Source organism: Eulemur rufifrons, chromosome 7 (assembly GCF_041146395.1).
Source record: "Eulemur rufifrons isolate Redbay chromosome 7, OSU_ERuf_1, whole genome shotgun sequence".
In the NCBI taxonomy this organism is placed as follows: Eukaryota; Metazoa; Chordata; class Mammalia; order Primates; family Lemuridae; genus Eulemur; species Eulemur rufifrons.
In genome coordinates, this window is record NC_090989.1 from 17,855,229 (window position 1) to 17,877,690 (window position 22,462).

General features: G+C 38.7%; 1 protein-coding gene across 9 annotated transcripts in view; it reads left to right on the plus strand.

Annotated features, from left to right (window-relative positions):
* Positions 1–22,462, plus strand: part of APP (amyloid beta precursor protein) — a 244,752-nt gene that overhangs the window by 54,297 nt on the left and 167,993 nt on the right. For all 9 annotated transcript variants that reach the window (XM_069475007.1, XM_069475008.1, XM_069475009.1 and 6 more), the window contains one exon: positions 18,951–19,080. In XM_069475007.1, the coding sequence (XP_069331108.1) occupies positions 18,951–19,080 (130 nt within the window). The remainder of the gene's footprint in view (positions 1–18,950; positions 19,081–22,462) is intronic.

Here is a 22,462-nt window from a genome sequence, read left to right on the forward strand (position 1 = left end):
CTAAAAGTGCTGGAATTAATTTTTTTCTGTTACCAACTTGATATATTTGAATTCAGCTTGTATTCAATTTTAGCTTTTTCCTCCCACTTTTACTTTTTGATCACACAGTTCACTCTATGAAAAAAAAGTTATACTCAGAAAACTCACTTGCCCCACCCATTCTGTATTGATAAACATTTTCCTTGTTCCTGATTTGTTCTTCTTGCAAAAGAGAATGTCTATTTTTCCCTTTTTTTTCTTATACAAAAGAAATACAAAATGTACTGTTCTGCGCTTTGCTTTTTTACTTAATTTTATGTCCTGGAAATCACACCCTCTCAATTTATAGAGATCTTCATTCTTTGTGTAATTCTTCCTACTCTCTTCAGTGTTGTTATTGTACAGGGTACTCCCTCCTTATTAATTCAATTTCAAATAGCTGGAGTCCCAGGCATTTTAACTCACAATTCTTAAACAACTATCCTTCTAGGACATGTGGTTTATATTAAATTTTAAGAACATTTATAGGAATTAATCTTAAGCCTCTTGGCAAAGCAAAATTCTTTACACTCAGTATAAACAGCAGATAGCCTGGCAACATTTTCCTTGTTATAAACTTTTATGTACTAGGAATTTTCCTTTAACATTCTTGGATTCAAAAGGAAACATTATTGTTATTAAAATATTTTTCTTTTTATTTATAACCATTAAAATTGTTATTCAGATGTTTAATTTTTTTGGAAAGCAGTCTGTTTCATAAAGGACAGCCTCTAATTCTTAACTTATGTTTTAAGACGCAAAAAAAGCACCATATTATCACAATATGTTCCATATTAGGTAATTTTTATCTTGAAAAGAATATGAACCATGATGTGAAAAGAGAATTCTTCATGTTTAAGTGGGAATCACTAGTACTTAAGTACTTTATATATATATATATATACACACACACACACAAACACACATATAAATATTTTAAAAATTCTACCTGCTTATTAAGTAGGGGTTATTAAATTAACTTTTGCCCAAATGTGATTTTTATGAAGTATCCATTTTAGAAATACTATTCATATTCTGCTGATTTGTTCTGAGTTCCTCTAGTACAATTTTGTAGATAAATTATGAATTTGGTAAATTAGAACTCTGTGCATGCTTATGTGTTTTTGATACCATTTCACTTTTTTGTATATAACATACAGATTATCTATTGGGTGTCAAATAGAATTTTTTTTTTAAAGCATAGAATTCATATTTAGTTAATGATATTGACCAAATTGTCCTTTTCTAGTAAGTGACTATTTTGATGTGTGTGTTATAGCTTGCATCCAAGTTTTTTGTTCTCTTAGTTTTACTTAGGAATAACCAGATGTTTTTACATTTGTATGGTGGCCGTACAGAAATTACTTTTGTTGACTCTGGGAACACCCCTTGTTTCCCACGAATGTCTAGGAAGCTTTACTTTCTGTTTTACTCTGTTGTTTGTCCCAGGGCTAATCCACAAGAGTGGTTCTTCCCAGTTTCAGACTTTGCTAGGTTGTTGGTGGCCACAGGGTGGAAGGGAAGAGAATAAGTCCCTTGGCTGCCTGCTTCCTCTTGTAATTCTGGTATTACCTGTCCTTCTCTGCTCACTGTCTACCCATGGAGGTCTTGTAGGATGATACATGGCAGCCAGATTCTTAGACAAACACTAGGCTGGATAAGTTAGAAAGGGCCAAGACAGCAGGCTTTGCTACCCATTTTAGTGAATTTGCTCTGTATTCTATAGCAAGGGAAGTCATTAAAGGCATTTATTTTTTTTTAAAGAAGGGGAGTGACTGTAGATTTGCATTTTAAAAAGTCACCCTCTTGCTATGTCACTATGACCCATTCTCAGTTCCCTCAGAGCCTGCCCCGAGGAGCCTCTGGCCACACATGGCTGTCGAGCCCTTGAAGTGTGGCTAGTCCAAACTGATGTGTGTTGTAAGGGTAAAATAAATACCATATTTCAAAGATTTATTATGAAAAAGCATGTCAAATCATATTAATAATTTAAAATCATTTCATATTGAACTGATTATAAGATATATTGTTAAATACAACATAAATATTATTAAATACCTATAGCTATGATTCAAACTGATTTTTACCTGTTTCTTTTTACCCTTCCATGTGGCTACTAGGAAATTTGAAATTACATGGGCAGTTTGCATTCTATTTCTGTTGAACAGTGCTGCTCTCCCCATGGTCCCATGCCACCAGTGACCTGGGCTACAAAGGTCTGAGGATCTCATGATCTGGCAAGTGAGAGAGGGTAGAATTGGGGGTCCCCCCAGACCTTCCAACAGAACTTTACTGGTGGTTTGTAGTAAGGGAGGAAGGCTTGTTTTGAGTCCTTTTAAATATAGCTTTCATTAAAGATATTTTAATGTGAGATGATTATATGACTACTATAAGATTCATATATACATATATTCATATATATACACACATAATATTTTCTTCCTCCTTCAGATGTATAACTCTGGGTGCTAAGGGTACAATGATGAATAGAACATAGGACCTGTTCTTTAAAGGGGAAGAAAGGCTTGTAAAGTCATGATTTTAGCAATCTAAAAACTGACATGTGACAATGATGAGGATGCTAGTACTATCTAACCTTTATTGAGCATTAACAAAGTGCCAGCTACAGTGACAAGTCCTTGCATTCATTTTACCCACTTGATGTTGATGACACCTCTGGAAAACAACCCAGGAATGAACCTTGGGGAATTGCGACATTCAAGGGGAACAAAGAGAAACAATGCTATCATTGGAGGATGAGCAATGTCCGGAGGGATAGATAAGAAGTAGGAAGTGTTACCTGCTAGAAGTCAACCTGGGTTAATTTCTAAATGGGAAATGATGAGAGCGCAAGTATGATGCAAACTGAAAGTGGTTGAAGTGTAATTTTTGACAAGGTAGAATCATGTTTCTCATGCAAAATGAACACATGTCAAAGATTTTATTCAATTAATGAGGTAAACTGTAAGGTGCTAAAACTAGTCCATTTTGACTTAGAAAGATTTAAATTCTTTTCCCAGCATACTTCATTTTTATGGCTATGAACAGGAATGATCTGGAATTATCTGGAATATCATGGAATTATTTCCACGGGACAGAGAATACTTGCACTCCTATCATTTCTCTATAGTGTCTACCCGTGCAGAGTTATAAAACAGCCTCCTCTGTAGCAAGTCAACCCGAGGAATACACCCTGTAGAATCAGATAATCCTTTTCCCTACCACCCTCAAGGTTCGGAAGACAACACCCACATTCCACTATTAAGATACCCAGGAATCTCTTTTGCTCATATCTGTGTCTTGGACACCTTTTTTGGTGACAAAACATTGTTATCACTTGGCAAATAAAAGGTCATTGTTGACCCCCAGGGGATAGTAATTTCTGTGGAATGGGGTGGGGTGAGGTCTAATGGATGTAGTTGCAGGAAGAATACTTAAGTGGTGAGGTCTGCCTGGACTCTGAGGAAAGACCTAAAGGTGAACAGCTTAAGGGCGATTCAAGGCAAAGAAAAGGCTTTGTTCTTTGTGGTGTGTTCTGTTTTTTAAATGGAAGGGACTTAGGCTAGAGGAAGCTGACTGTGGGAAAGACACACTAGGCTCAGGTATCTCTGAGATCTAAGTTCTGTCACAACTAGGGAGAAAGGGAGACTGATTGGCTGAGTCTTGGACAGGAAAGGGAACATCTTTTTTGAGACAGGGAAATGAGGAAATAATAAGGGTGGGTTACTTAGGTCTTTTGTCACCCTTCTCTTACCAGGTGACAAAAACCCACTAAACAATTTGTTGGTCTGGAGGATATTTCTGTCATTGATGGGAAGGATCCTGATGGGGTGGGGGTAGCTTACGCCTGTGGTCCCCAACCCTCGGGCCAGGACGGGTACTGGTCTGTGGCCTGTTTGGAACTGAGCAGCACAGCAGGAGGTGAGCCACCTGGGAAAGTGAAGGAAGCTCCATCTGTATTTACAGCCACTCCCCTTTGCTCAATTCACTGCTTGAGCTCCGCCTCCTGTCAGATCAGTACTGGGGAGCAGCTGCAAATGTGGTAACTGTAATGTGCTTGAATCATCCCTAAACCATCCCCCCATTGTCCGTCCGTGGAAAAATTGTCTTTCATAGAACTGGTCCCTGGTGACAAAAAGGTTGGGGACCGCTGGCTTACACAATTTAAAAAAAATGCACAGAAACAGGGTCCTGAGACTCAGTGCTGCCTAGAATTTCTCCATTAGGGTTTCCCTTGTGTTCTGCTTACCGTTCTTTTTTTATGTTCACCCATTTTCTCCTGGTAAGATGGACTTACTGTAGTGGACAGGGAAGATGGCAGCCAGTAGCTCTGAGAGTGTATAGTCCCAGCTTAGTGTCCCAGTGTTCTGCCTATGTGTATTGTAATTCCAGGGAGGGTTTCTGTTTCGCCCTTCTTTTGGTCACACACCCACCCTTGGACCAGACACTGTATCTATTTGTACCCGTTACCTGGAATAGCCCACCTTGGGCGTGGCCATGTGTTGTGGGGAGAGGAGCTGTTACCAGAGAAGGAATGGAGAATGGCTTGGGCGGATTAGAATAACAACCACAGTGTTGCATCACGGTGGGTATGGATGGGAAAAGTTTCATGGGTTGGAGAGAGGAAGCTGAGGGAACTGATCTTGCATCATGACTTTAACTAGCTTTTAGCGGGGAGTATTGGGAGGCAGTGTGGAGAGATGTTCTCTCGGAACTTTTAAACAATGCTTGACATTTTCTATCAAATTGTGCATCTTGAACTATGTAGAATATTCTTTATTGATATTTTAGGGTCTTCCTGTCACTTTCCACATTGTGGCTATTCTGGTATTTTTCTTTTATAATTAGAAATAATGAATAGTTTTCGTTGGTAGGTTAGAATTTTTTTGTGTGTTGCTGGAAAATGTTTATTTTGCCTTACTCTTTTTTTAACTTCATGTTTTTATTTTAGACGGTATTGATTGATTCATTGCTAGGAATGACAAGGGAAATAATACACTTACAATTTTTTCTACCTCTCCTTCTCACAGGTTTTGTAAGTTATGCTATTTTTCTATTTTCTTTTTTTTCCTTCAGAAAGACATATCTCTTGATATTTTTTTGTATTTTCCAAGTTACAATCTTACCATCTCTTTTAGTACCGTAATTCTCACCATCATAGGTTCTGCCTTTAACTGGATTCATTGTTTACAGACAGTCCTTGTACCAAAGTGTCTCAATCCCTGTATTATTTACTTTGATTCCTTCTTTTGTTGGATGACTTTCATTTTAGTTATTTCCAGAAGTTGTTACAGAATAATTACTGAACAATAGCTTAATGAGGTGTAGAATTCCAGGTTGTTGGGTATTTTGTTCAGCACCATGAAGATACTTAATCTACTGGATTCTGGCATCTGTCCTTGGGCAATTCCTTTTTTTTTTTTTTTTAATACACAGAAACCATTACTATTAGTTACCATTAAAAGGATTATTCATTTTATGATTTTTTGCCCCTCCCAATAGGGAGTGATTTTTTTTTCTTAATGTGCTCACTTGATTTCTCATGACCAAAACCCAGATGTAAAGACAGCTGGCTGAGTCAGAGAGGCAGCTGTTAGCAGTCTGTGGTCCTAGAACACAAGGAAACCAACTGAACTCATGACTATGACCTCGTTTTGACCTTTTGCTAACCATTTTAACTCACTTGTTAAATTTGTTTTTCCAAAGGATTGCTTTGCATTATAGATACTGGTGCTTAGCTTCATATGATGTGTTAAATAATAATATGCACTTCGATGATGAATTACGTAGTCTGTGACTAGTCTCATGTTCCTCTGAATTTGTATTCGCTGCTATTGGGTTGTTTTGCTGTTATTACTAATAGTGTCATTTTTATCCCTGATTTCTTTGGTCCTGTTCTTGGTCAAGGGCAAAATTTGGAATAAAAAGTAAAAATTGAGTCTTTTATCTTTGCTCCTGATTATAAGCCCTTATAAAGTTTGATTGAGAAGATAGGTTGAAATTTATGGTTTAAGTTGAGAATTTGTTTAATCTATGCATTTTATCCTAAATCCTCCAAATTCCTGGTGCCTTTATATTCCTTCCTCTTCCCTAATCATAATAGTTTTGCTTCTGCCCAGTCATCTTTCAAGCACTGGCCTTTTTTTGCATTAAAAAAAATTTTTTTATTAGCACCATTTAAGATTTTTCTTTCTTTTATTCATCAAGTATTTATTGAGGACTGTTAGACACTGAATGTTTGTGTCCTCTCAACCCTCAAAATTCACATGTTGAGACTCTAACCCCCAGTGTGATGGTATTTGGCCTTGCGATGTTGGGAGCTGATTAGTGTTAGCTGAGGTCACGAGGGTGGGGCCCTCATGATGGGATTAGTGCCCTTATAAGAAAAGACACCAAAGAGCTTGCTCTCTTTCTCCCTGCTCACACAAAGAATAGGTCGTGTGAGAACACAGTGAGAAGGTGGCTGTGTCTACCAACCAGGAGGAGAGCCCTCACCAGAACCCAGCCATGCTGGCACCTTGATCTCAGACTTCCAGCTTCACTGTTGTTTAAGTTACCCAGAGTATGGTAATTTACGATAGCATCCCAAGCTAAGACAGGACCTGCTGTGGCTCTATTACCAAAAACTCGGCACCTGTCCACAAGGCTGCAGAAGAATAATGACAAGCAGTTTGAGGAAGAAGGAAAGAGAATTTACTTTGCCAGCAGCGGAGGAAAAATGGTAGACCTTCACGTCTCAAAATCCCAAATTTCCTGAATATTCACAGAAATACAGAGCTTTTAAAGGATGGGTTCTCAGCTTCAGGCAATTACAGTTGATAATTCTGATCATCCCATCTCCGTTGAAGACAATCTCGTGTCCTTTGCCCAGAATCTCCCTTTACCAGGTCAGGCTGGGCCATCTCCTGTTGCACAAATAAGCAAAAGACTTACCCTGCCCCTTCCAACCACTGGCCTGAAGCAGGGATGCAGGTTTTAGAGACAGAAAGTATTTTTTGCCATTTTTTCCAGCTCCTATAGGTAAAACAGACCCCAAGTGTTGCTGAGAATTAACATTTCTAGAGATCATGTCTCACAAAGCATTTTATCCAACACTTAGTTCTGACCCAGAGCATCCTATTCATCATCTAGTAAGTGCATGTGGATTCCTGTTGTTGACATGTGGGTTGGAGCCATAGGAGCAGGTGCTCTTTGTCCGAGACAGCCTCCCCTAAAGTGGAACCAGTGCTTTCCTTTTGCAGAGACCATTTCTTTCCATTGATAAGAATTCTAAAGAGATTTTTAGGCAAGAGTTGGGGAACTGTTGGCCCATAGTCCAGATTTGCCCTCAGTTTATTTTCACCCAGTTAAGATGCAAGTGCCAAGATATACATTCAGTGGTAGAGTGGTAAGTCCCGAGTATGACTTTAAATACTTAGTTGTAATATCCCAAATGATCACTAAGTATGCTTCCTAAAAACATTAAGCAAGCCAAATCCCTTGATTGTTCTGTTTCTTGTTTACGTTTGTTGTTTGAAGTTTTAGGGTAGTTTGTATGTATAATAACAGATGACCACAATAGAGCCTCAGTTATTTTCCTCTGTGGTTCCTTGATAGAAGAAAGAGCCTTTCCTCTTTTCTATACTACTTGAAAAAATTCATATTGTTTCCAATTTAATTTTACCTCTAGTATAGCATCATGGAAACAACTTGAGTATAACTATATAAATTATTGATCATTTAACAGCATAAAGTGGCCACTTGCCTTAATGAACTGTTACAGTACCCAAACTTTGGCCTGAGGAGTTGATAAATATAAATAGAACAAAACTAGGATCATATTCCTCTTGAAAATATACCAAACCCTGGAAACAAAAATTAGAATTGTTAGATTTTATTGTCCTCTTTCTTTGGGATGAAAAGAGATTTTTAAAAAAACATTCTTTTATTTAAACTGAAGGCTTTGGGATTCGAGAATAATAAAGGAAGTGTACTTCAATTTTACATCTCAAGAATCTATTTCTTTTCTCTTTTTTTTTGGAGATGGTCTTGTTCTGTTGCCAGAGCTAGAGTGCCGTGGTGTCATCTTAGCTCACTGCAATCTCAAACTCCTGGGCTCAAGTGATCCTCCTGCCTCAGCCTCCCAAGTAGCTGACAGGCGGAAGCCACCGCACCCGGCTAATTCTTCTGTTTTTAGTAGAGAGGGGGTCTCGCTCTTGCTAAGGCTGATCTTGAACTCCTGACCTTAAGCGATCCTCCTGCCTTGACCTGCCACAATGCTAGGATTACATGCGTGAGCCACCAAGCCCAGCCTTCAAGAATCTGTTTGTTCTCAAGTTTAATACAGGCAGATGTAGTCAGTATTTACTGGGGGCTGTGGAGGATTTTGTGTCAGGTGCTGTTGAGTGGCAGGATACCCTTCTCGACTCATAAGGAAGAGAATTTAGAAAAATCAAAAGGGTGGAATGAAGCTGTAAAGGGTCTTAGCTGTAAATCTGGGGATTTGGGATCTAATTCTGGAGATAAGCGGGAGCTATGGGAGAATCTTAGCATGAGTATTTGCTAGTCAAGATGTTTTTAGAAAAATTAGCTTGTTTCCAAGGGTAGGTTAGGTTGGGGAGAGAAGGGGCTTAAAATCACAAAATATTGCACAGAGGGATGTGGAAGATCATCCTGCCTGTCCCCCTCATTTTGTAGATGAGCCCATGACACCCCATAGTGCCATGGTAAGGGCATCATTGCTCTTTGACACCTGAGCAGTCCAGGAAGGCTGCTTATTCAGTCTTAGGCCATGTCCTCGCTTTATGGTAGGAACAGACAGGCATGTGTTGTAAAAGGTAAATATTGTCAGTTAAATAAGAAATTGTGTAAGTCCCAGCACTGTACTTCTTTTAAGGAAAGAACTTGAAACACAGGTCCTGCCGCCCCATATTGCTAATATGCAGAGCACCTCCCACAAGGTTGAGCCTTCCGGAAGGTGTGGCCGGCTCTGGTAACTTCCACAGGGAGCAGGTGCGTGGAGGGAGCTTTGAGCAGAGTAAGCCTCAGGCACAAAGATTTCCAGCTGGGAAAGTTAGACAGGTGAATTTGGCTTTGTTTGTAATCTCTTTTACTAGCTTATGGGTGTAAGCTCTTTTATTTCCTAAGTGTTTTCTTTTCCACAGTTAACAGTATCTGTTCTGTTTCTTTAACCTTCTGGCTCTAAATGAACAGTTGTTTTGTCTATAGCTTAACTGGATCAGCGAACAAACCACACCAGTACCTGAACAAAACAAAAACTGCCTGTTCGATGAGTTGAACAAAACTATTTCCTTTGCCCAACTTTCTACTTTACAATATATAACTGAACATGGGATTCCCAGACAAGAATTGTTTCTCAACCTTTCTGTTTGCATTCTACCGTAATATGAAATTAAAATTAAAAGCAAACAACAGATACGATCTTTTCCACGTAACCAACTCTGAGGGCACACTGTGTACGCTGTGTTAGAAGCCATGGGACATTCTTGGCCGTCATTACTTCCCATGTGTACCCTCCACCTTTGTAGGCTTAAAATGGACTGAGAAATCATAGGCACATGTACATTGTGGGTTTGGTATTTGAAAGAGCCAAAAATTTATGTTAAGTTAAACAATTTTTGAATAGAGGTATTGGGTAACCCAAATGTGAGTATGTATATGATTTATACATTAATGGTCTGTAGTCTGTATAAATACAAGGATTGCTTGCCCTCACCCCTCCACCCCACACGCCCAATTGGGTTTTTACATCTAGCGCTTTGGAATTAGAATGACTTATTAATCGAACAAGGTTCATTGACAGTATTTTCCAACTCTGGGTATGAATGTGTGGATATAACAATGTATTTATATATACTGTCAGTAGCAGAATTGGGCCAGATTACTGGGGAATATGCTAGCACCCTGCAGCATTTTACCACTTTTGCTTTTACATAAGGCCATCGTCGTGAAAAGCAGCGCTGCTTATACTTGCCATTATTGCAGTAGTGTTTCATCAGCTGCGTATTGTGTCTCAGCACCTCATTAAGATGCACTCGAGGAAGGTTTTCAGTTTCCGGTTCTCTTTCTCAATTAAACTACATATTCTGTTTTCAGTATCCCCCATTATTAACAGAATTTATGTTGAGAACAGTTTAAGATGTGACTTTTCTTTGTATTCCAGAAAACTTACAGTATGTCATTTAAATATAGAAACAGAAATACACTGTCTAGCACATACTTGGTTTATACACTCAAATTTAAGTAGTTTAAAACTTAGAATTAATTAGTGTACTCTTTGCTTGGAAATGACACCTATTTTAGTTCTAGTTTCGTCTTCTGTAAAATGGAGCAATTACTAACTCATAGAGGATTCTGTGACATGCTACAGATAAACCATTTTGCCGTGATGTCTGGCACTTAGTAAACCCTCGTTTATTATATATGTTTCTTGTTCTTCTCTTGGATATGTTCTTTGAAAAAGGAATTGGTATATAAAAGCTTTCAGAAGGTAAAAATATCCATGATTAGGTTACTCCTGAAACATATTTTATAGAGCTTTTTATTCTTTGTTTTATGCATTTATTCATATATACCAGCTGCAATCAAGCAGATACAATTTGTATCTTGGGTTTTGCTTTTTTACACGCAATGTAAATTTAGAAAACTGTCTGTCTCCTCTGGACTAGATTTTTTTTTTTAACTTTTTATTCCTTTAAATACAAAATTTCAGGCAAATAAAAATCTGAAAGAACAGTAAAATAACCCCCCATGTACCTATCACTCACCTTCAGAAATTATCAAACCTAATCACTCCTGCTCCTGGGTAAGTCTGGAATACAAGTTTTTTATCTTAACTATTCAGGGTCTCTGTCAATTCTGGCAAGACACTGTACAGATTTGTTGTTCATTCCTTTTACTGACCTATAAATTAAGGAGTGCTAAAGCATCACATGTTACTCATTGATTTTTGACTCACGTATTTAAAACATCATCATTTTACTGGTATCACGTAATTCCTAGCATTTTTCAAAAATAAATGTCTTTAAATATAGTTAGATAGAATGAATAATATCTATAACACAACAAAGTGACTATAATCAACAATAAGTCAGGATATACTTTAAAATAACTAAAACAGTGGAACCTGGAATGTTCCCAACAAAGAAATGTTAAATGCCTGTGATGGATGCCCCAATTACCCTGATTTGATTAATTTCACATTGTATACCTGTATCCAAACATCACATGTATCCTATAAATATATGCAACTATTATGTATCCATAATAATTAAAAATTAAAAAATAAAAGGAAAGAAATGTCTTTGAGAATTTGGTTAAAGATGATGTTAAAAATTGGATGACTAAAAAGAAAAGTAGGCAAATTATTTTCAGAATTAGTAGCAGTTTCTAATTTCCATTTACTATGTCCATTAACGTTGTTTTAGCCTTTTATTAGCCACATTTGATTGTATATTCTTGAAATACTCTTGGACATTGGGAATTAACTGTATATAAATAGGACTTTTGGTATTAATCACTTGTCCTAGATGGCCGGTTTGCAAAAGGGACTTCTAAGTTCCCTTATTTGCCCTAATGTTGGGCATAGAAAAGAGTTTCTGTAGGACTCTGACAACATGTGTCTTAAAGAAACATTTTTATATTTCTGTGCATATATAACTACATGTTTTTGGCTTTCTTAAATATCATCAATGTCTTTTCTTACATTGCTTATTTAGCAACTTACATGCCATCTTGTCCAAGATCAGTGTATTTCCAACTTGGAGAGACAGAGAGAGAAAAGAAAGATTATAGTTTTTTAAATTTAGAACAAAATTGTTCTAGTGGTGACCAAGTTTTAAGGTATTTCTGCAGTGGACAAAACCACTTAGGCTACCAATGATAACTTTTTAATATGGATCTAAGATTGTTTCTACTCTACCTCTTTCCTGGCTGTTACTATTTGAAATTTCTTCACCTCTCCTGCAAAAAACGTATTTTGTGTACTGACACATTAGCCTTTAGAGATAAAACATGGTTCTTTGGCCAGATAGGTAGGCTGCTGTCCAGGTCTCTGCACCAGCTCAATGGCCCCTTTAAGCCTAAGTGAGAGCCTGGCTTTTAATTTCTTCCTGAGCGTTTTCCTCAGCTGTGTGTTTATTCGTATTAATCTACTGCTTCTTATAAAAGATGCTGTATTATTTGTATGAGTTGCCACGTGTACTTGGAAGAACAATATTGAAAGTCATTGAGAAGCTCATTTTCCTCAAAAACTCATAATCTAATAACTATTTGTAATATCTTATTTAAAAGATACACTTAAAATATCCAATGGAAGCTTAATGTATACTGAATTTCCCTAAATGAGTGGATTCTGACCTGAGCCAGAAATACTCGTTAACTATTAATCAGACATTTACTGTGCAATCACAGGGTTGGCGACTGTAATAATTATATAATTCAGTATAAAATGAATTCTATTGCCCTTGCCTTCAGGGAGCGTGTACTCTCATAGGGCAAGATGGCTCATAGACGGAATGGTGGTAGGAAGTGCTCAGCGATCAGATAAAGTGATGAGAGGAAGTGGAAGAGGAACTGAAAGGGCGTTGTCTGGGCACAGACAGAGATCGAGGGGCTCATGCAAGGGGTGTCAGTGAACCAGCATTTGAGCCGGGCCTTTTACTTGGGTTTTGTTCAGTTGGAAGGAACATAAAGCCACTAAAGTAGCTTGTGTTTAGAAATGGGGCTTCCTGAAGAGGACAGAATCCAAATGCACAAGCTGTGACTCACAGGAGCTAAAGGTCACCAGGCAGCCCCTGTTGGATCCTGCCTCATCAGTCTGTCTCTCATCTTTGCTTCTCTCTCTGCACGTTTCCCTACTTTCCTCCCCAGACCGGATGCTTCTTCGGGCACTTAGTTCACGTTGGCCAGCAGGTTCTGACGTGCTCCACCTCTGGCTCTGACTTATCCTCACTTCCAGTCAAGCATCCTCATCTAGCAGGAGCCTGTGTGTGTTCTCTTGAGGGAGAGAGTGCGATTGACAGTTTGCTTTCCACTGGCTGGCTGTCATCAGCTATAGGGATGGAGCTACGGGGTTGAGATACGGTCACTAACGAGTCCTCCTTCACAGGGCTGAGGCTTGGAACACCACAAAGACGGGTGGGGGGCTGGCAGCCTCCTGATAGCCTTAAAACCCAAGATAATGCATGTGGGGCACCATAGGGAGGCTACAGAGAGCCAAATTGCATTTCCTGGCCTTCAGGAAAGGGCCTTTTCACTGGGCAGGCAGTGCAGATATGTACTTAACGCAAATGTGAGGCACACTGTGATAAATACCATAAAGCATTCCCTAAGAAGGCTTGGCATTATATTACACTGAGCGGGGGAGGTCTGTCCACGCGGGGGGACCCTAGGGGGCTTGGGCATTTGAAGTATGGTGTAAGGGATCTTAGGTAGAGAGTGTTTGGAACACAGAGTGCATTTATACAGCAAGTGCTCTTCGTAGCTGCAATTTAGGAAGATATGTAGGAATTGAGGACACATTATTTTTCTAGTAGCTGACACAGGCTGGTAATTGCTTCTGCTTTATTTTAAGCATATATTAATATAGCTTTATCTCAAGTCCTTTTTTTAATAATCAAGAAAATACTCATAATTGAGTTTCACATAAGAATTATTTTAGAAAAGAAGGAGGGCATGAGAGTTGGGATTTGCTAATGTTTGTTGTGTTAGCAAATTATTAGCACTGCTTGTTGTGTTAGCAATACACATATGTGTTAGAAAATGCATGCAAATTAAATAGCTTAAGGAGCTCACATCTTTATATTATATGTTAAGATTTGAGTTGCTGCAAAGAAAATATTAAACATTGAGCTGATGCTTGTAATTGCAGTAATTCCCACTTATTCGCAGCGGATATGTTGTAAGACCCTACACTAGGGTGTAGCGGTCCCCAACCTTTTTGTACCAGGGACTGGTTTCATGGAAAACAGTTTTTCCATGGGGGGTGAGGGGGAAGGGGAGGATGGTTTCGGGATGATTCAAGCCTATTTATTGTGCAGTCAAACCTCTCTGCTAATGATAATCTGTATTTGCAGCCGCTCCCCAGTGCTAGCACCACTGCCTCAGCTCCATCTCAGATCATTAGGCATTAGATTCTACTAAGGAGCACGTAACCTAGATCCTTTGCATGCACACTTTACAGTAGGATTTGCGCCCCTATGAGGATCTAATGCTGCAACTGATCTGACAGGAGGCAGAGCTTATGTGGTGATGTGAGGAGTGACTGTAAATACAGATGAAGTTTAACTGGCTCCCCCCCCAACCCCCGCATGCTGTGCAGCCTGATTCCTAACAGGCCACCTTAGTACCTGCCACTGGCCCGGAGGTTGGGGACTGCAGCCCTAGTGGATGCCTGAAACCACAGATAGTATCGAACCTTATATATACTATGTTTTTTCCTATACTTCCATACCTATGATAAATTTATGAATTAGGCACAGCAAAGGATTAACAACAATAACTATTAATAAGATAGAGCAATTATAACAATATGTCATCATTACTATTATTGTGTCTTGGAGCCATTATTAAGTGAAATAAAGGTGACTTTTGAACATAAGCACCACGATACAAGTCTACCTGATAACCGAGACTAAGTAACTAACAGGCAGGTATACAGTGTGGATAAAGGATAATTCATGTCCTGGGTGAAATGGAGCCAGTATGGCATGAGATTTCATCACGCTACTCAGAATGGCACATGATTTAAAACTTATGAATTGTTTACTTTTGGAGCTTTCCATATAATATTTTTAGACCACAGTTGTCTGCAGGTAACTGAAACTGTGGAAAGCAAAACTGTGGGTTAGGGGAGACTGCTATAATTGTGGTGAAAAGTCAGGAACTTATCTAGCTACAGTGACACTTGTGTGTCTAATTATTTTAATTTTAATTTTTTAATTATTTTTAAGTAATTAAAAATTATTTAATTTTTATGAACTGAACTCTTTTTTTCAACCTAAAAATGCTTATGTGCATATATACTGGAGTTATTTAATAAAAATCTAGGCATAACATTGGGAATTTTTGTCAGAATTTTAATGTTTGTTTCGTTTTACTTTGGTGCTTGCTTTCTGAGTTGGGAGTGAGTTGTGCATGTGGCCAAAGGGCCTTGCAGTGCTTCAGAAGAAATTGTATTACCTTGATTGTTGCTATTCCTTTCCCTTTAAATACACCTCCTGATTTTAGAACAGCAAAATTATATTATCTTGGGCAAATCCAAATGTATAACTCCTTATCTCTGAGTAAAAGTAACTGAATCAGGTTGAAGTGACTGCTTCCATTTTAATGGGGCAGTAGGCAAAATATGCATAGACTTTTAAGTGGTTCAGATTTTATAATCTCCACATCCATCTGCATATTAACACCTGTCATTGTCAGTGTTATTGAGGGTGAAAATGAAGCATAGGAAATAACACGTAAAGTATGCCCTAGATTTCATGGTGGGAACTGGAAGTAAATTCTGTGTTTGACTGATCACTATATGAAGCTCTAGTAATCATTAGAGAGGAGCCCCATCTTCATGGATTTTAACACGTCAATTTGCAATTCTACCTGCTTGAAAATTGTGAAGGTAATAAGTCACTGCTCTGTTGCGCCAGGTATTACCATAGGAATCTGAAGAAGGTGTGCAACCAACAGGCAAGAGTTCCTTTTCTCCTACTAATCAGTTTGTATCCTGCAAACAATGTGTTGGTTTCAAATTGAAAAGAAGGAACCGTGATGTGAATGTGTCTCCTTACAGGGTTTATAGAAAACTGACAACTCCTGAGGAAATTCTCAGCAGGGTAATATTTCTGAGAAGTGGCAGCTAGAACCCCTTTACAAAAATGCAGTAACTCACACTTTACTGCACATAAAGTCATGTCCCTTGGAGCAAACTCTCTAGTGTCATAGAGTTTATGATTCATGAGTGCTGTACTTTCGTGATATAATAAACAAGTGAAGGTGGTGGGAAAATTATATTCTAGTACAAAAAGCCACTTCACTTTTCATTATATAGAAAAAAAGCTGTGGGAATAATAAATTTTTAGTGGCATTTTTAAGTAGAGCATTTTCTGTGACCCGAAATGCATGTATTGAGGTGTTAAGATACTGTTAAAAACAAAATGAAATAAAGGCAGAGTAGCTATCTCCCTTTGGAGCTTGGTTACTGACAGTGTTTTCAAGAATAACTTTCTCCACACTCACCCCAGGATTCTGATTTAGAGACCGTTTTTTGTGTGTGTTCTCCTAGCGTATACCTCCACCATCAGATTTATGCCACACTGCTATGCTGATTGATGCCTTATTTTTTTTTTTTATTTTTATTTTTAAATAGACTTTATATTTTAGAGCAGTTTTAGGTACACAGAGAAAGTGAGAGGAAGGGTACAGAGATTTCCCATATACTCCTCCCCAACCCCATTGTCCACATCCCCCACTGGAGTGGCACATTTATTACAATTGATGAACCTACATTGACACATAATAATCACCCAAAGTCCACAGTTTACATTAGGGTTCGCTCTTGGTGTTACACATTCTTTGGGTTTGGACAAATGTATGACACGTATCCACCACAGTAATTATCACACAGAATAGTTACGCTGCCCCCCAAATCCTCTGTGCTCAGCCCATTCATCACTACCCCCCACCCCTGGCACCCCACTGATCTTTGTACTGGCTCTATAGATTTGCCTTTTCCAGAATGTCCTATGGTGGGAATCATACAGTATGGAGCCTTTTCGGATTGGCTTCTTTTACTTAGCAATGTCCATTTAAGTTCCTCCATGTCTTTTCATGGCTTAATAGCCCATGTCTTTTTAGCATTGAATCCATTGTCTGGATGTACCCCATATTTATCTCTTCTCGGTGCCTTACTTTTTAACTGATTTTTCTTGGGGCCAGGACTAAGGTGAGGTGAGTGAGGCACTCAGGAATCGAGATAAAAAGTACTTTAGTGCAATATTTTAGAAAATCAAAATAAATGTAAAAACATCCATGATAAAAATATCAACATTGTAAGTAAAGACAGGATCACACGGAGCTTTCTCAGTGCCACTGACAATCATAATCAAAACCCCCTATATCCTGTAACACTGTGCATACTTTCTTCTTGCTCAGAAACCTGATTCTCCCCCAAAGGAAGGCACTGCGTCCCCTGTAGCCTTCTCAGGTGGAAGTGCTTTTCTCTCAGTCCTCATAGTGTTGTGCCTCGAGGTGGGGATGGCCTCCTCCTTCCTCATTTTCACTTCCAAAACACTCTTCCCCTCTCCTCCCTAAAATACCCCTCCCAGCGCCAGCTTTCACACTGGATCACCACCCTCCTCTGCCCGTTGGTGTCGTCTCTAGACCTCTTTCCCCCTCAGTGACAGTCATCCCCAAGCTTTGAAGATTTCAGCTCCTGGCTTCCTGTCGTCCAATACAACTGCTCCCTTCCTGATTCTTCAGTGATTTTACTGTCTGCCTCAGTGATCTTCCCAGTATTACAGTTTCTCAGTCGGTTCCCAGATTCTCCTCCCTCCCGTGACTGTGCCTTCCTCATTCTGTGTCACCTGTTCCCTCCAGTGGTCATGTGATACTCCTGGCAACGACCAATAACCGCAACTCCTCCAAAATCTTAATTTTAATTCTCTGATTGTCCACGTGCTACTTCTTACCACCTTGCTTTCTCTGGGGCCTTTATGCCAAAAACACTCCAGCCCACACCGGGATTCACACTCCATTGATCCACCCACTTTAACTGTGTGCAACTCCCTCATGTTCTCATTTGCGCCACTGTAGATTTTATGGCCCGTTATAGCCATTCCCTTGCTTGTGCCCCCAGCTCTCTCTTTTCATTGTTATTTTTCTGGCAAAACAGCAACTCTATTAATAAAATGCAAGATTTATGTAAGGGAATGCCATTTTAGAAATAGATTTTTGTATTTCTAGTTTTCTTTTAAATCTCTACTCATAAATAGAAGTGCCTAGACCGGGCAACAGAGTGAGACTCTGTCTCCAAAAAAAATAAAATAAAATAAAATAAATAAATAGAAGTGGTTTGATATTTCACAAATATATTTTGATTGATCAAGTTTCACATTTCAAGTGCTCAGTAAACACCATGATTTATTCAGAACAGTGATAAAAGCAAAGGGCTGTAGTTAGTTATAGAGGGAGGAGAGTTCCTGAATACAGTTCTTTATGTAGATGACACCCTTAAGCCAGCTGTGGTGGTGGGACCTGTAGCCCCAGCTGCTAGGGAGGCTAAGGCAGGAGGATTGCTTGAGTCCAGGAGTTTGAGGCTGTAGAGCGTTATGATCATGCCTGTGACTGGCCATGGCACTCCAGCCTGGGCGATGTACTTAGACTCCATCTCTAAAAAAACAAAAAATAAAATATAAATAAAAAATGAAAGAAATTAGTAAATGACACCCTTGATAATTTTTCGATAAATTATTTTCATATAAATTACTTGGAATAAAGAGAAGGATTTTTATATAGAAAGCTTTCTGTGTTTCATATCCTGGATGTAAAATGTTTGTCTAATCAGTGAGATGTAGGGGGGAGGTTGAATTTAAGTAAAGATAATATTCCGAGGCATATCTACTATAACATTTATTTACGACATCATCATCCCCACACAGGTTTATTTTGCTTTGAAAACAACCCCATGCTTGTTAGACCTCTCTTTCCCCCTCTTGTTTCCATTTTGTATCCCCTTGAAAAGTGGTATTTTAAGTCTGAATGCATGCAATAAAATAAATGTCACAGTGCTTGATGTTTTCAATGGAATGACTAGGTACTTGTCACTTTTATCTTTTTAGGGAATAGTAATTCCTTGTAATAATGGTGGAGGCTTATCAGGTGCTTGTGCATTCCCACCCCTGCCTCAAGTAACAATTTACTTTTTTTGTGTGCTCTTCCAGGTCTACCCTGAACTGCAGATCACCAATGTGGTAGAAGCCAACCAACCAGTGACCATCCAGAACTGGTGCAAGCGGGGCCGCAAGCAGTGCAAGACCCATGCCCACATCGTCATTCCCTACCGCTGCTTAGGTGAGCCAGCAGCTGGGGAGCCAGCGTTGATTGGTGGCCTAGTCTTTGGGGATGAAAAAGAGGATGCTCTTACTAGGTCCCAGGCACAGACTTGTCCAGCAGCATGTTGCCACTCCGTGTTGTACTATGCGTTTTGGACTCCTACAGTAATGTTCTGTGCTCTGACAGTACAGGAGCAGTATTTTTGAGTTCCTTGCTTCAGATTGAATTTACCCAGGGTGTTTATTGAAAGTACAAATTCCTGGGTTAGTCCCAGGACTGCTGAATGAAACATGCCTGGTGGTGAAGCCCAGGAATCCTTATTTTCCCAAATTCCATAGATGATTCTCATGTATACTAATTGTCTAGACTTGTAGAATCAGAGCCTGTGTGTTTCTTCACGTAGACTTCATAGGAGAAAGAATCTGTATGAGACTTCAGCATTTTGCTGATTTCTTAAAAAACTCTCCTACAGCACCCAACTAAGTATTCTTCCTGTTTGGTGGTATTTGGTGAAGGGGAGTTGAGAATTTTTTTTTTTTTTTCCTGTTTACATCAAACTAGAGGAAACAGTTTGATCCCTAAGGTTTAATGTGTGTTTCTCTCTCCAACCTCAAATTTACTTTAACTTTTTGTCTTTAAAATTGAATAGTTTTGTGTGATATCATACTTTTTTCGTCTGGAAGCACTGTCATACTTTATCTTTAATCTGACTTGGTTGTTAGCCTGTTCCTAGTTGATATTTTTATGTGACCAGGCATTGCAGAAATCAACAGTCTTTGAACTGATAGCTTGCATCTAGATGTTTTTCTCAAGTTTATTCCTCAGTAGGAAGATGGTAAACAAGGATACAGAGATCTGTAGATGGAAACAGTGGACACCTACTGATACACATTCCAGTGACTTCTTGTAAAGGTTAAAAGGACTTTTTAAAAGAAAGTCCCAAGAGCAAACTTAGAAAATAAGGATAATTACTGAAGATTTGGAGATCTGTATAATATTTGTTAAAAAATGAATGTCATAAGAGCATACTGATTACTGTTCATTCATGTGCATAATTTGAGATACAAATAGAAAACACTGGGCATTATTAGAATGGAGATTTCATCTGGTGGATTTACTACTCACAATGTAATTGATGAAGAAGGTGTGGAAAACCAGATTCTTAAACATTTGATAATTCAGGAGTTTCCTCATTCCTCTTTATTCCTTGTTCCTAGTGCTTTACCAAGACCTCTAGCCCTTTTCTGTCTGACTGGTCAAGAAGTGAAGCTTTAATAAGATGAAAATAAGTATTAATAGCACTGAAATACTAGATACAGAACTCCTACCTCAAGAAAATGTGTAGAGGTCATTTGTCTCTAGGAACTGTCTATTTCAAATTAACTTGGTATACCAAGAAAAAAGCACAGAGATCATGCAGTTTAATGTAAGTTAGGAAGTAGATCATGAATCAGTTAATTAGGTGGGCCAGACCTTGTTAGTGATTTGTTTCTTTTGGTTCTCAGGTGCCTGTTCTATGAAATACATTTTCACTAGAACGTAAGCTCACTGAGAACAGGTAGTAGGTGTTTAGATGAGCATTACTGCGTATTATGCCTGATATGACACTCAAAACTGCGTCATCTTTCAGGAGGGAACTTACGTTTGAATTATCATTTTACGTAGATCTTTCTGCTATATAACTCTATTTAGAATTGTTTGTATTAGAATGGAGTAAAAGATGAAATCCACATTAAGACTGTAATTTACTACCTACTGCCAGTAGTTGTGGTGGATATCCTTTGACCCAAAATTGATTGTATCTTCTGCCAACCACTTCCTCTGCCCCTGTTCTCTGAACCTCCTCATCTCTAAAAAGCTCTCCTCTTACGCAAGAGTGAATTGAAACTCCGAGTGAACAAACACTGCAGCAAGGCATAAAAAGATGTAAAAAAGGTTCTTAGATCTAAATACAAATTAAAAAGATTTCATGATAATATGATTACATAGATACTGTTAATAATAATTTTATTGTGATCTAACTGCATTATTCCCTATTCAGGGAACTACAGCCTAAGTAATGTGATTTATAATAATTAATCTCATCTAGCAAACACTTGTTTGATAGTAAAGTTAAAAACCTATCCTCGCCTTGTATTTTTAACCACTAAGGAAAGAGAACCACTTCAAAATGTATCATTCCACTGACAAATACTTGCAGACCCCTGATGCACAGGGTGGGGAGGGTTTCAAAAGGAGGAATGGAGAGAAGCCCATAAAGTACTTCTTTCTCTGGGGAGGAGTTGGTTCCTCCCAGGGCTCTGCCATCAGCAAGCCCCAGCTTTCTTTTTCATCTTGGCAACAGATTCTGGGCTCCTTTGATGTGAACGTATATAAATCAAGAAGACAGGTAGTTTGTGACATGTTAAGCACATTTCCTAGTTCTGGTTTAGTATCTGATATGAAATGAGCATGTTGACACTAACTCTTCTTGACTGCTAATGGGATTAGATAATTATTAGATATTTCCAATAGGTATTGGCCTGTTTGAATCATTTATCATACTTTCTCATTGTATGAATCCCTGCTTTTTTCCCCAATGGTCCTGAAATTAGACCATAATATGACAAGTGGAGTATACATTGTCTCCTACTTTGCTATTGGGCTTAGATTAGAATTAAAGTAATGTGGGAACTGCCTGATTCTTAGGTAGTGGCAAATTTTCTGAAAGTCTCAAACCAGAAACGTTATACAAAGTGTATAAAATAGCCTCAGTGGATACGCATAGTGTGTCTTGTATTTCAGGAAATGGAATTAAAAAACATGGATGTATTAAATATAACTCATGTACATGTTGTTTGCACTAATACAGCCTGGTCCCAGTAATTTTAACATTGATTGTCCTACTTTCTGACTTTCCTTTTCCCTTTCCTTTTTGTTTCTTCCTTCTTTCCTCCATTCTTTGTCTTTCTTTTCCCCTTGATTTCTTAATCTCTTACCCAGAGTGATATTAAGCACTTAGTAATTGCATAGGGCATGCATTGAAATACTTCCTCTGTGAGGGGGACAGTGTTGGTTCTATTAGTCTCACTTCATAGGCTCTCTCTCTATATATATATGTATCATAGAGAGAAAGCGAGAGAGCGAAGGAGAGAATCAGAGAGGTTAGATCTCTTGTAGTAACTCACCCAGCTAATAAGTGGTAGAGTAAGCACCAGAGCTTAAGATCTTTTGCTTCTTTTTGAGACTGAATGTTTCTCTGTCACCTGGTCTAGAGTACAGTGGCGTCATCATAGATCATTGCAACCTCAAGCTCCTGGGCTTAAGCAATCCTCCTGCCCCAGCCTTCCAAGCAGCTGAGACCATAGGCACGTACTACCAACCCAGTTAATTTTTCTATTTTTTGTAGAGACGGGGTCTC